Here is a 14,065-nt window from a genome sequence, read left to right on the forward strand (position 1 = left end):
CTTCTCTCGAGTATGTAGTTTGATAGATCTAAGTAGTCAGTGCGAAATGGACAATTAAAGGCAAAATAACTTGTACGGCGAAGGATAACTCGTTTCTGTTTAGTTAACATCATTGAGCTCCGAGAATAGGTATGTCAGTAATTAACGTTCGGTCGATGTGAAAGAAAACGAACGCCATCTGGCGGAATATATATAGTCAAGGAGCATGTGGGACTTATACTGTACAAGCTGTGACACGAGGTTTTATCCAGGAGATCCCATTCCAATGGGAATATTGGAATAAAAAACAGACACGGTATATCAGATAATCACCTGCGTAGATCCCATACCGATGGAAATACCGAGATAAGAAGTAGCTATGCTATAACAGAATATAATCTACCTGTCTCTATCGCCCGTCTAAATCCCTTAACATAACAAACACATCCATAAAATATAAGGAGATAATTTATTCATTATAATAATTAAAACACTTGTCAACAACCATAAATTGGTTATAAAATTGACGAGATAGTAAAATATGTTATTAAAATCATCATTATAATTTTTATCACCCCTTGACCTGCTAAGTTTTGCTCTATCGTAGGCAATAGTTTTCCACTTAACATCTGCTACCCTTAAATCTAGCTACGTAATGTACTTAATAAAAATCCACCACATGGGTAAACCGTGCTACAATGATTTTTTTTTTAAATTTTCAAATACTTCTATAGCACTGGCTACAAAAATTCAGGATTCCTTATAACAGACAAAATCGAGAAGGCCATACCCAACGACAAATAGATACTATTATTTACCAATTTTTTGTTATTTCTTTTATCATTAACCATTACATAAAAGTAACATAAATAACTATTGTAGACTCGGACTGACGACTTGCGGTATCTCATCATCATCATTATCAACCGATGGACGTCCACTGCTGGACATAGGCCTCTTGCATGGACCTCGAAGCACAACGGTCTCAAGCCGGTGTCCTCGGTCCACATAGTGAGGGGTCGACATTCCAGCATCTTGAGACCAAAACGTCCATCGGCTCTTCGAACTATGTGGCCTGCCCATTGCCACTTCAGCTTTGCGACTCGCTGAGCTATATCAGTGACTTTGGTTCGTCTGCAGATCTCATTTCTGTTTCGATCACGCAGAGAAACTCAAGCTCGCACCATCGCCTTGTGTGACTTTGAGCCTTCTGATAAGGCCCATAGTTATCGACCAAGTCTGGGATCCGTTGCGGTATCTACCTAAATATAATTCCGTGATTTTCATTTTGGTTTAAACTCTTTTCAGCAATACTTCCCAGCGATGCACGATCTCAAGATAGGAGGGTTCCTGTACCTGATTGGAGTGTTCTTCTTCAAGTCGGACGGACGGATTCCCTTCGCTCACGCTATATGGCACGTGTTCGTCGCCCTGGCGGCCAGCGTCCACTACCTGGCCATACTCCGCCATCTGTTCCCGGAGCTCAAGTCGTATTGAAGACTGCCCGATAGGCCGAGAGCTGGTGAAAGGTTTTTCAAGGTGATTTATACAGACAAATTTCTTGATAATCTGGTATATGAAACGAATTAGTTCCTGTTATGTAACTGATGAGCGGCATTTAAAACCATTTATTTATTGATTGACTTTATTTTTTTTTTATTTCAAAGTAATAATACAAATTATACTATTTGCAATAACACAGTTCCCACTTTTTTGACATTAATTAATTTGACATTTAAATGAATGATTGAACGTTTATTTGCTCACAATTTTACGAATAACAAAGTTTAAAAAAATGCGTCGTGGACAAACAAGTCAACAACAACATAATAACATTTCTGTCGTATACATTTTAAAAGTCTGTAATTATTTAATTTTGAGGTTTACAACAGAAAATACTGTTTTATTGTTGAAACGTGTGTGAAGGCGGTAAACGTGACTTTACTTTACCTACCTTCCTTCTTGAGTACCGTGAGAAACCAACTTCGAAAGAAATATACTCGCAATGCGTGTTTATTAAGTAGCATTCATAAGCTGTACATAAAAAATTTGACTTGTATAAACAGTCTAAACATATCAGTTCACCATCTCATGATCTATTGTGTATTTATTCGCGATCAACGGGCTCTCTAACCTATTTTCGTAAACTCGTTAACAAAGGCCACGGTTGAGCCGCCGCGAGAAATGTCAGATGTCAATTGGAAATTAGCCGCCGGTGTCAGTGTTTGATGGGAAAAGTCGTTAAGGCGAATTGAGATCAGAATTAATGCCTTTCTGAGATAGAATCGATTGGAACGTATTATATAAAGGGGATGAAAGGTTTCAAAAGGGTTATACAGTTTAATTAAAGTTGTTTCAGACGTTTGAAAGTATTGAACATTTTGTATGGTCGTTTTTTGTGTAAAAACTATAAAAACATTAAAAAATTAATATATTCTTAAGACAGGCCTAGTGCGTGATTTTTTAAATACTACTAGATAACATAACTTATACAATACTTAGTTGATAATAAAATGGCGTAACAAGTTCGTAAATAAATTGCTGGTAATTATTCTAACGTTTTAGCTACACCGTCTGCACACTATTAACTAATTATAAAATGATCTGCCCTTTTCCATCAAAGTAAAGTTGCGATTACATTGAAGCCATATTGCACACGCATTCGATGTAAAACCAGCCATTTTACTTAGCGTGCAGCCATCCATGCCGTGCGAATAACTTATATGGGTTCCTTTTATGCAACTGCTCACAATGAATTACATAAAAATTTATATCAAGTAATCGCATTATAAATGACGCATAACCTTAGACTAATAACCTATAGACCCGCAACACCTAACATTTTTTTACTCAAACGTAAGCCACTTCTGTGACTATGTGAGCGGAAAAGCTAAGCTACGCAAGCGTATTTATCGTAGTGTAGCGATGCGTCAAGGGCTCCCATTTCGGAGCACATAAAACGGCATACTAATCACACTATCTATGTTATAAATCTATGCGCATAACCTTTATTTAAATAAATATGAGTTTGTGAACTGGGTGTTTAAAACTTTTTATATGTATATTGAAGTTTACAAGATCCAAATATAATCTAATTTGCTATTAATTTTTAATCAGAGTGGAATACAAATAGTAGATGTCACTGACTTCGTTCGTTATCATAGCAGAATTTTGATCTCAGGTTCACAGTTAAAATAATTTATTTTCATTCTTTTATTATTTATGTTAAATGTTATATTATTATTATAAAACTGTAAACCGCAAAAAAAAGTATTTATAATTTCATTTGTTTTAAAATTAGAAAAGGACAATTAAGGAATAAACATATTGAAAAAAATATTCACCATCTCTCGGACTATGTGTGGTATTTTGTAGAATATTGTTGAATCTTATTGTTGTAGTACCTACGTAGCATCCCAGAATCTCGAGACCAAATCCAACCCTTTTTAGAGTATTTTAAATTATAAATTTAAAATAATGTATTTGGGGTTTTTAGAAACTTTTATCTATCTATAGTCTATATAGTCTATACTTATACGGAATCCCGGTTTTTCAGCGATCTTTTTTATACACCTCATGTGAATTTTTCCTTAGACTATATAGTTCCTTATACATGTTTTAGTGTAGGTAGTTTTAACTATAATGTTGTATTTTAATGTGTGTATTTAATGGGTACATATTGTTAGTCAAGGCTCAACGCCACCATACAAGATGCTTGAGTGAAATCTAATATCCAAGTAATAATTCTATCTTGATCATTCATTTTTTTTAAGAATATATGCCAATTTTTTTTTAATATGATCAATATTGCCCTCCAAGTAGTCGAGAAAGACTACCAGGCGTACGACAATAGACTAACCGTTGACCGTTGAGCTATTGAGGCGATAATTCATTGTCACATAATGGTCATTTAATTTATTAGCGTTTAAATAGTAATATGTTATATATCTCAGCTCTATAGTCTGTGGAGTGGCTTGAAATAAGTTACAATAATATGTACCCGTCTTAAATGGTGAATAGTGTACTTGCGCATGTATAGACTATACTATATTTTTGTGTCGTAAATATAAAAGAAAGTATTCTAAGAAACCAAAGCATACTAGATGTAATTTGGGGAGAGTATTTGATTAAAGTTGTAAATCTCCTCAAATTAACTTGTTGGGCTCTTAGAGTAAATGTAGATGTAATAAGTAGATATTGCTCAATCGATTTATCTTCTTGTTTATAACATACTGGGTGACATTTTGGATCGTTATGAAAAAGAAATCTAATTACGATTATTTATTATGTACCTAAATACCTATTATTATTTTTTTAAGTGCCTAAATACCTATCCGTGAGCCGTGATAGCCCAGTGGATATGACCTCTGCCTCCGATTCCGGAGGGTGTGGGTTCGAATCCGATCCGGGGCATGCACCTCCAACTTTTCAGTTGTGTGCATTTTAAGAAATTAAATATCACGTGTCTCAATTGGTGAAGGAAAACATCGTGAGGAAACCTGCATACCAGAGAATTATCTTAATTCTCTGCGTGTGTGAAGTCTGCCAATCCGCATTGGGCCAGCGTGGTGGACTATTGGCCTAACCCCTCTCATTCTGAGAGGAGACTCGAGCTCAGCAGTGAGCCGAATATGGGTTGATGACGACGAAATACCTATCACCAACTTTTCAAACAAGATTTGGTAAAATTGTCAGTAAATTTGTATCTGTATGCAAACTACTGGTCCCATATATAATTCATCTGATAACAAACTAATTAATAATTATTACATAAAAACCAATTCAATAACTGCATTTATTAGTTATACATTTACATAATAAATACTGCTGCTGAATGCTAAAGAAAAGTAATTTTCTTTTTTCCCCAATTGCCCAAAATTTCTGCCCAATTGCGTTATAACGTAGTTTTGCTTTTCATAATTGTACTTATTAATCATTCAACATTATTTTTTCCTAGCAATACAAAATGTCATCCGATTTAGACTTCCCACCTGTGGTATGCTCGATTATAAAAATCTCATTGATGTACAATATTAATCATAAATACAATTGAATATCTGGGGGTAGTGTTGAGAAATTGCATAATGGTTGAAAAGAAGATTGTCTGTTCAATCACTGTGCAATCTTTCAGTGCTTCCCTAGACGCTCAACATATTCTGTTTCGTCTCTCCATTTTTAACCGACTTCAAAAAAATGGAGGAGGTTTCTCAATTCGACCGTATATATTTTTTTTTATCCACTGACATTTATATTGCGCAGTTATATTGTATGGCGTAGAGGACGCCTAAAAGTTTAGGGAATGTGTGAAAATACCATTGTATTACATAAGGGATCCAGATAATTATGACTTTCTGTCACAGTCACCTATTCACACCTACTTTCGTCACTCGGCTACCAAATGCGCTTACTCTTAAAAAGTATTCTATTGCCTAACTGTGACAAAGTTGGAACTATTTGTCACATTATTGTATCGTCTGAACAGTGAGTTAACTGCAATACATTTTAATAGCATTCCACTTGGTGCCAATAGATCACTGTGACTCATCATAATGAGCGACAAGCCTAACACTCCATTAATAAGTATTTTAAGATGACAACATCATGACTTCTTCCGTAAAATATTCTGATTAGTTAAAAATTGAAATGTGTTATGAATGAATTGGATTTTTGAAATATGTAGGTACAGTTAAATGTTTATATAGTAGAGACTGGATTTTCCGAGTACGAGAGTTTGACTATTCACAAAATCGTCTTGATAATATTATTATGATACATAAAATTATACAATTTTTAGAATTCCGGGATATGTAGCAATAAGATATCGACATACCTAAATGTCGATTATAATTTATATGACAGATCAACATTTACCAGCTGGCCTATTTTCTATTTTGGTTTTTATCAACCCATCAAAATAAAAAACAAATCAATTGACAAAATGGCATTCACTTTATGATACAAATTACAAATGTCATCCGGTACTTACGGTATATATTATATAGTATGTAGATGACACTTTGTTGTCCACTTCAATAAGTTGATAAAAAAGACCAAAATAGTGAATTATTTAAGTATGTAAAGAAATAGCTTTTTTCATAAGAACATTAATTTATTTGAAATACCAACAATGGCGTAGCTACCCAGGGGCTAGGCGTTGCAATGGCCGGGACCCTCAGGGGGCCCTTTAAACTCTTACCAGAAAATCGCGATAGAACTAAACTTGAAAAATTTCGATAACGAAAAAGAGCTGATGAATATTTTTACTTGATAAAACTTAACCAGTTAAAATAGTGGGCCCATTTTTTTATTTGCACCAGGGCCTTTGGTTACCTAGCTACGCCACTGAACACCAACCATTGATAAAGTCAAAATTTCAATCAGGCTTAGTTTACAAGTACTTTTGAAACGTCAGGTTAATGTTATTAGATAATTATCTACCTATAAAGTTCATTATATTTGCTTGCAGTTAAATATTATATATTTATAAAATAGTATGTATTATATCATATATTTATTTGTCCGGTTAATCGAATCTCTACTATAATTAAACATCATCCGATCTAATTATTGTGTCATGAACATGCATTGTAAGTTTGCGTACCGCGAGACAATCGGCGTCTGTTGGGAAACTGGGCCGGATCGCGACATGCGGCCCAGTGCGATCCAGGCCACATGAATATGCATGCTGAATGTTAAACAATGCCTTTGCGATATGACATGCGAGAGCGATATCAGGGGACAAGAATGTCTATCGTGGCTACGGTACAACCACTGTGATACATCAGAACGATTTATCTGCATTTTTTATAGCTGTGTATTAAAGTTAATTTTCTCATGAAATTAATATAAATTTTGTAGTGTGATAATTTATAACGACGTTTATGCATTTTGCACAGCTAATAAAGATTTTGAAAGTGGAATAATTTAATTAAAAGATGAGACTCGGTTGTTAAATTTTACTTTACATTATCGACGGTGATAAGGTAAAAATGAGCAAGCGACAAATTCAAAGTTTTGTGTCCATAAGGACCGGCGCATATACTTACTATTAAATAATTATTGACATTGCTGGCGTTCAAATTAACTAAATACTAACCTGTACACTTTTAATATGATTCTTCTATGGGGTCTTTTAATGTCTTATCTAAGTTTTTTGTATAAGCGCTGTTATAAGATGACAAAATATAATATGTATTTGCGGTCGTTGCGCTTGGACTGGACATACTCGTATTGTATTATCTGGTCAACCTGAGCATGATTTAATAAGTTCCGGATCAAGCTATTTTCCAAACACCGACCTATAGATATATAGATATCTCAGCCTAATCAGTGATAATGTCGAAATCATGTGTCATATCGCAAAAATGTTGTTTGATAGAGGCCTTGGGTGTCAAAGGACCTTAGAATAATGTTAGTTTTGAATTCTTCGAACTCTAGAGGATCTGAGATCTAGGAATATAGTTGATAGGGACGTTTACTTCATTGTCGTCCACGTTCTTCCGTTTTCACCTTTAATTTTATCGAGACGTATTATATTAATTTGGTCTGATGTTGAGAATTTGTTTTGATTAAAGTTATAAAACAACTTGAACACTGCGATAAATTGTAAACATTTTCTAGTCATATATTTGCTGCAACCATTTGCAAATAAGTGATTGTTATATAATGAGTTTAATGATATTAATGTCAAAATACTATTTAGATATTATTTTTTAATCAAATTAAATTTAACCAGAAAGGATTTTAAAATTTTAAATCCACCGGTTATTTAAGGTGACAGGGTAATTAATTAAAAATACTAACAGTAGTGGTTGCACAAAAATAATTTGAAAAAAAGACGATTTTATTTTAAAATACTAAAAGTATGGTATGCTAACCGTAACATGTATAATTTTTTTTTCTATATTATAATTTAATACCGTTCTAGTAAAATTAATCCCATTGAGTAGATGAATTTTTCTATACTTTCCGATGATCGGAAAAAATCGTGTTGGATCTGATCCGATATTTTTATGCCATTTCTAGAAAGTGTTTGTAGTCATTTTATATATGAAACTGCTAAGTAAATTTTATCTCCTTAGTGTATTATGGTATGGTTATTTAAGATTTTAATTAGATCTTACCTACCTTTTTATGTGTAAGCATATATGTACTAGATAATATACTCTACACTGTATGGGCAATGATCGGGGTCCGATTTTGAATATTGACAATTCGTTGTAAAATGAATTACGCTGCCAAGTAATTAAAAAATAACATTTTTTTGTTTCCATAAAAAATACTGCCCTACATCAAAACTTAGTAACTGACAAATTTATTCATATTGAAGACCGAAGAATATATTCTTACAAATGTCACTACCAGGTTTTGACTTGGCGCAACAGTTTTTTGACAGCAAAAAAAATTTTTGACGTCTAAGCTTAGGTATTTTTTTTTTATTTAGATACCATAGACAAGTGTCAGAAGATAGGGCATGTATTATAGATGTATTTTAACCATATTTGAAACTATTGAGTAGCCACTGATTTGTATGAAAAAGCTAGACAAATTGAATGAGAATTTCATTGTATGTAAAACAAACTGACACTTCCCGTTCTGAAAAAGGACTTGTCTATCTTTCTTTTCTTCATATTTTCGTACTTTAAGTACGTTAAAAATATATTTTTGCAATATATTTAATTAGGAATTGAATTATCTCAATGGAATTCTTCTCGAATAATAAAATATAGACATGTTTATTTATATTTGTATACTGTGCTGCTTATAATATATTACTGATCTCCAGGACAACTATGAGTTACCACTTCGTGGTATAAAAACATTTTAAGTAACAAAACTATATTTTATTAAAACCTCTATGATTGCAATGCAAACATTTTACGTAATTTTTTTTATTAGTTGAATAGGTTTACTCGTTTGGAATTGTGAAAATATTCTATTTTCGTAATACAGGTATGTAATAATATCACCCGTTATATCTTGTGAGTCTCAAGTCTTCCGCCGAGATACCATTCGTTTTCCATACATTTAAGATATATCTATTGATTTTTTGTTCATTGTCGCTTCGGTAGTAGCCTTTAGGGAAGTTCCTACAGTTTGGCCAAATGTTAAACATATTTTAAGTGAATAGTATGTACGTACTTTATCTATTAGCAAATAGTATATCCCATTAAAATAGGTACGTAACGTAATTGTTGTAAGTTGTAGCGTTTTATTTTTGCGTAGCTGGTAGACAGTAATGAGACTAAAACGCGGCAGATCTATCATTTCCATTGTTCTATCTGTATTTAATTATTATGTATGCCAAAAACTTAATTAAATTGAATTTTAATTTTATAATATACCTACCTCCCTACATTTTATGTATTTTTTCAATAATGACTAAATATGTACCTACTATTTAAATTATCAAAATTATAAAAGATTAAATAATCTCAACTTTAAAAATCAAAATGCGACGTTTGCTTACAAACGAGAAAGTACCTACACAGATAGGTAGCACGTATTATTACATAGGTAGGTATGTACATGGTTTATAATTATTACTAAAGTTGGCAATTTTTATTAATTACTCTTATTTTTTGATTATATAATATGGTTCTACTATGGGTTCTTTTGTTATATCTAAGTTTTTTGTTGTATAAGCGCTGTTTATGAGAAGATGACAAAAAATAATATGTATTAGGTATGATTGATTATGATTGGACATAGATACTCGTATTGTCTCGTGTCAAGGTATTTTCCAAACACCGTACTATAGTACCCCAGCATTTTTTGATTGCATATAAAAAATTAACTAGCCAGCAGATTGGAATTGTAGTAATCATTGACGAAAGCTGCATTATTATAATGGTATTAATATTTTTAAAAAGTATCAAAATACTTGGACCTTGCTCACGAGATTACCGCCATGTGGAATCTTGAGTCAACTATTATTGTTCCGATAGTCGTTTCAGTCAATGGTCTTATAGCGAAAAAGCTTCGACCAACACCTTAAGAAGCTTTCGCTTAACTGTTGGATCAAAAATCGGATACAAAAGGCAGTGATTCTTGAGACGGCGCGTATTGTGAGGAGGTTCCTCACTCTGACCACCGATTGCCTGGGCACTCAAATATCCCGCAGCGGGAGGGTTGTTTTTTTTTTTATAAATTTTTAATAGTGTTTTGTATTTTATATTTATATTGACATTGTTAAAAATTTAAAAAAAAAGAACTAATAAATGAATGAGTGAGTTTTTATTAAATCTGTCTTCATTGTAATGTGAATTTTAACTACTGGATTGCAGCATTTAGATATTTATTTACTCGAACAAAGTAAAATAATTGTTGGTTGCGTCTAAATGAGAAAAAAAAACATAATAGGTAAGGCTGCATATTCACCAAGGATATATAAATAAGGCTTATGTAAACTCATCCTGGTTCGTTTTATTTTCATAACTCTTTGATGGTGTTTTCTATAATCAAGTGTTTGTTATCAGACATTTAGAATAAAGATTTTTTTGCCAATTATTTACTACTTCTAAATTGGAAACTGATGAAAATATGGCGATCCTTTCTTTTACATACAAACAGAATTATCTCTATATCTAAAATACTCTTTGTATGTAATTTTTTTTCGAAAAGTACCTATATGTATATACCAAGTCTCAGGTTCGATTTTCGCTTTCAATGTGTTATTATGTATTGGTATGGTAGGGTACACTTAAATAAAGTAGTTTGTTAGTACTTTATGTTAACAACTACCTATACATTAAATATTTTTAGAGAATTTTAATCTAAATGTAAAATCTTCAGAGGAACTTGTTATGTAAATAATAAAAAGATACCTACACGATTTATCATGTCAGTAACATTGAATTTGCTTTCTTTGTTGCGTGACATGTGATAAATTTATTTCCAGACTCATCATTTGAATATGTCTATACAGGATGCTCGGAAGTACCTATTTCCCATAACTTCGAGGTGTTGACGAGTCCACTTATTGGAGCCGAACTGCTAATCTAATATTTTTTTTTAATTAAAAAATAAAAACGATTTATGTTTTTATACAAAATAATTCAAATTATAAATATAAAATACCACACGCCTTTATCTATCCTTGCATTTTAAAAATATACATAAAACTTGGCTACGTAATGTTGCGTATAAGGGACACATTTTAAGATCTAAGTATTTACAAAAGAAATATTTTTTACCCCGAAAATAACAATTTTGGATCACATGTTCCTTGAACATCTTTAATTAATTTTCGGTAAAGAATATAACCAAAGTTATGGGAAATACTCCCCAGCACCCTGTATAAATTGTAGTAAATTTTTAACTAGGTGATTTCTTTTTTTCAATCCTCTATTTATAAAAATATACAAATTTTAGTCTTCTAGATTTTTCCAATAAAATTAATTTGCATGTATGTTTGTAGAAATAAATAATATCTGTATCCATTAAATTCAATGCAATAGAGCCCAGTGATTGTTCATAGATATTATTATTTTAAGGAAATTTAAAATGTTATTTCATAAAATGTTAACTCTGATAATGGACCCTGGTATAGTTTTGTAGCGGTTTTTGGGGATAAAATAAACATTTTCCTACATTCAAACTGTTTTATTTAAGAAATGTTTTCCTTATAAAATAATTATATAATATTATAAAAAGTAAATTACTGTGATGCATATATTGCATTATAAATTATAATATGTGATATATTTTACATCTTAGAGACTGTAGTAAGGCCTAAAATGTTGAGGCATTTTTGCATGACCTTTGCAGTTACCTCACAAAGCATCAGCCTCTCATAGAAAATTTTAACAATATTCCCACTTTTATCTTTTTCAACACAGTAGCATTTGTCATAAAAATCTGTGAAAGCTGAGCATATATCGTACAAATATTCACATAAACTGTGTATGTATAATTCCTTGGAAACTTTGAGAATAACCTCTGGGAACCTGAGAAGAACTTTGCCTAGTTTCCATTCTGTTTCGTCATTCAGTTTAATACCAGATTTTTGAGCTTCCTCCATTAATTTTTCAATGGATATTTGAGCAGTTCGTGCAATAGACCTAATCCTAGTCAAGGAGTAGAGTAAATAAACTGCTGTATTACCTTTATCATCTAACATTTTATCAAATGAAAAGACATAATCGTTAATTCTGTTATGTGACAGATCTGCATATTTTATGCAACCATAGGCAACTGCCTCTTGTGCCTGTTTTAACTCTTCTGGAGTAAGAACTTTATCTCTACCTTTTTCTATTAATTTGTCTAGAGCCCTCTTTAAGCCTTCATCCAACAAATCACGTAATTTAATGGTATCACCAGATCTAGTCTTGAATTTTTTCTTGTCTTCACCCAAAACCACTCCAAAGCCTACATGCTCTAATCTCTGATCATTGCTCAGTATACCAGCCCTCCGAGCACAAGCATCTATCAGAACGAAATGTGTATATTGACCTACGTCTGTTACATAAATGAACCTGTCACATTTTTCTTCTTGCACCCTCTGTTTAATAGCTGACATGTCAGATGTGTCATATGTGTATCCACCGTCAGATTTAACAATTGTTAACGGTATACCATCATGATTATCAGGGTTAGGCCACATAATCAGTCTTCCTTCATCTTCTTCCAAATAACCCTTCTCTTTCAATTCTTTAACATCTGTCATCATCCTGCTGTGATAAAAAGATTCCCCTCGGGGAACAATTTTAATATTTAATCTGTCATAAATTGTTTGAAAGTCTTGTAATGATACATTACAAATTAATTTCCAAGCAGCTATGTAGTCTGGTTGGCCCGCCTGCAACTGAACAACGCAGGCGTAGGCTCTCTTTTTAAACTCCTCATCCTCATCAAACCTCTTTTTTGACTCCTTGTAGAATGCTTGCAAATCAGCTATTGGAGGTGAATGGGTTTTAAAATCTGGATACATGTCCTGCAAGTGAGCGATAAGCATACCAAACTGCGTACCCCAATCTCCGAGGTGGTTTATTCTCATAACATCATGTTTCAAGAACTCTAAGAGCCTGCAAATACTGTCACCTATTATAGTGGACCTCAAGTGTCCTACGTGCATTTCTTTTGCGACATTCGGTGACGAAAAGTCAACAATGATACGCTGCTGTTTCACTGGTGGCGGTTTGACACCAAATTTCAGGATATAGTTAAGAATGTGTTCTGCAAACTGTTTATTTAGATAAATATTAAGAAATCCTGCTCCGGCCACTTCTGTTTTACTAACGAGGGGTGATGTTGGTGTTTTATTCAGAATATTGTTTGCAACTTCCCTGGGATTTGTTTTCACGTCCCTATCTTTAAGTAGCTTCGATATTTGCATAGCCGAGTTACACTGGTAGTCGCCAAACTTCGGATTGTTACCAGATAGAGTAATGTTGACTGGCGGATCTTCTAAATCCGGGTATGCCGAGGTAATTCCTAAAGTGAAAATATTTATGAGTTCATCTAATATGCAGAATGTGCCATCTACCGAGTTGATGTCGGTGACCAACGTAGGCAGTATTTTAGGCTTTTTAATTACCACCGCTGACGTGCTACCACGTTTTTCCTTTTCGATTGCATTTTCTAATACAGCAAGGCGATGTTTTAATTTCTCGTTGTCAGAAAGCAGTTTATCAAGTCGTGGATCGCCTACATAACTTAGGTCACCTTTCGCAAGCTTGTCTAATTCATCTTCTATTTCCATCACCTGCTTTTCGGCACTGTTAGTCCTTTCTTCAAGCACTTCGGGTATTTCGTCTGACATTATAATTATTTAGAAAATATAAAATTCACCTTGAGTATAGTGGTTTAAGTATTCAGTAAAAATCCAAAGTTCTTTTATTTATTCATTCAAAACTGTTGAATAAATATCATTTTTAGGTTATTTAGCCGACATACGTTTCAGTGAAAATTTTACGAATACAATTACATTAGCGAAAAGTGAAAACGAAACGAACGAATTACGAGCTGTCAATGTCAACTGAAGAGAAAGATAGCCTTCCCTTTTCAGTCTTTGTTTTGTCATTGTCATGGTTTATGGTTGTGTCACTTGGCTGCACAGAATATATTGATAAGAGTTAGTACTTGA

The 14,065-nt window shown here is 33.0% G+C and overlaps 2 protein-coding genes across 2 annotated transcripts in view; one reads left to right on the forward strand and one right to left on the reverse strand.

The window, feature by feature from the left end:
* The window catches only part of LOC112050922 (monocyte to macrophage differentiation factor), a 32,075-nt gene extending 20,497 nt beyond the window's left edge, over nt 1-11,578 (forward strand). Inside the window, exon 4 of the mRNA XM_024089337.2 lies at nt 1,288-11,578. Coding sequence (XP_023945105.1) covers nt 1,288-1,476 — 189 coding nt within the window. The 3' untranslated portion in view covers nt 1,477-11,578. The remainder of the gene's footprint in view (nt 1-1,287) is intronic.
* LOC112050923 (probable arginine--tRNA ligase, cytoplasmic) lies at nt 11,563-13,919 on the reverse strand. Its single transcript, XM_024089338.2, has one exon. It carries the CDS (start codon nt 13,739-13,741, stop codon nt 11,687-11,689), a length of 2,055 nt encoding a protein of 684 aa, XP_023945106.2. The 5' UTR covers nt 13,742-13,919; the 3' UTR covers nt 11,563-11,686.
* Nucleotides 13,920-14,065: the final 146 nt, after the last annotated feature.

Source organism: Bicyclus anynana, chromosome 19 (assembly GCF_947172395.1).
Source record: "Bicyclus anynana chromosome 19, ilBicAnyn1.1, whole genome shotgun sequence".
In the NCBI taxonomy this organism is placed as follows: domain Eukaryota; kingdom Metazoa; phylum Arthropoda; class Insecta; order Lepidoptera; family Nymphalidae; genus Bicyclus; species Bicyclus anynana.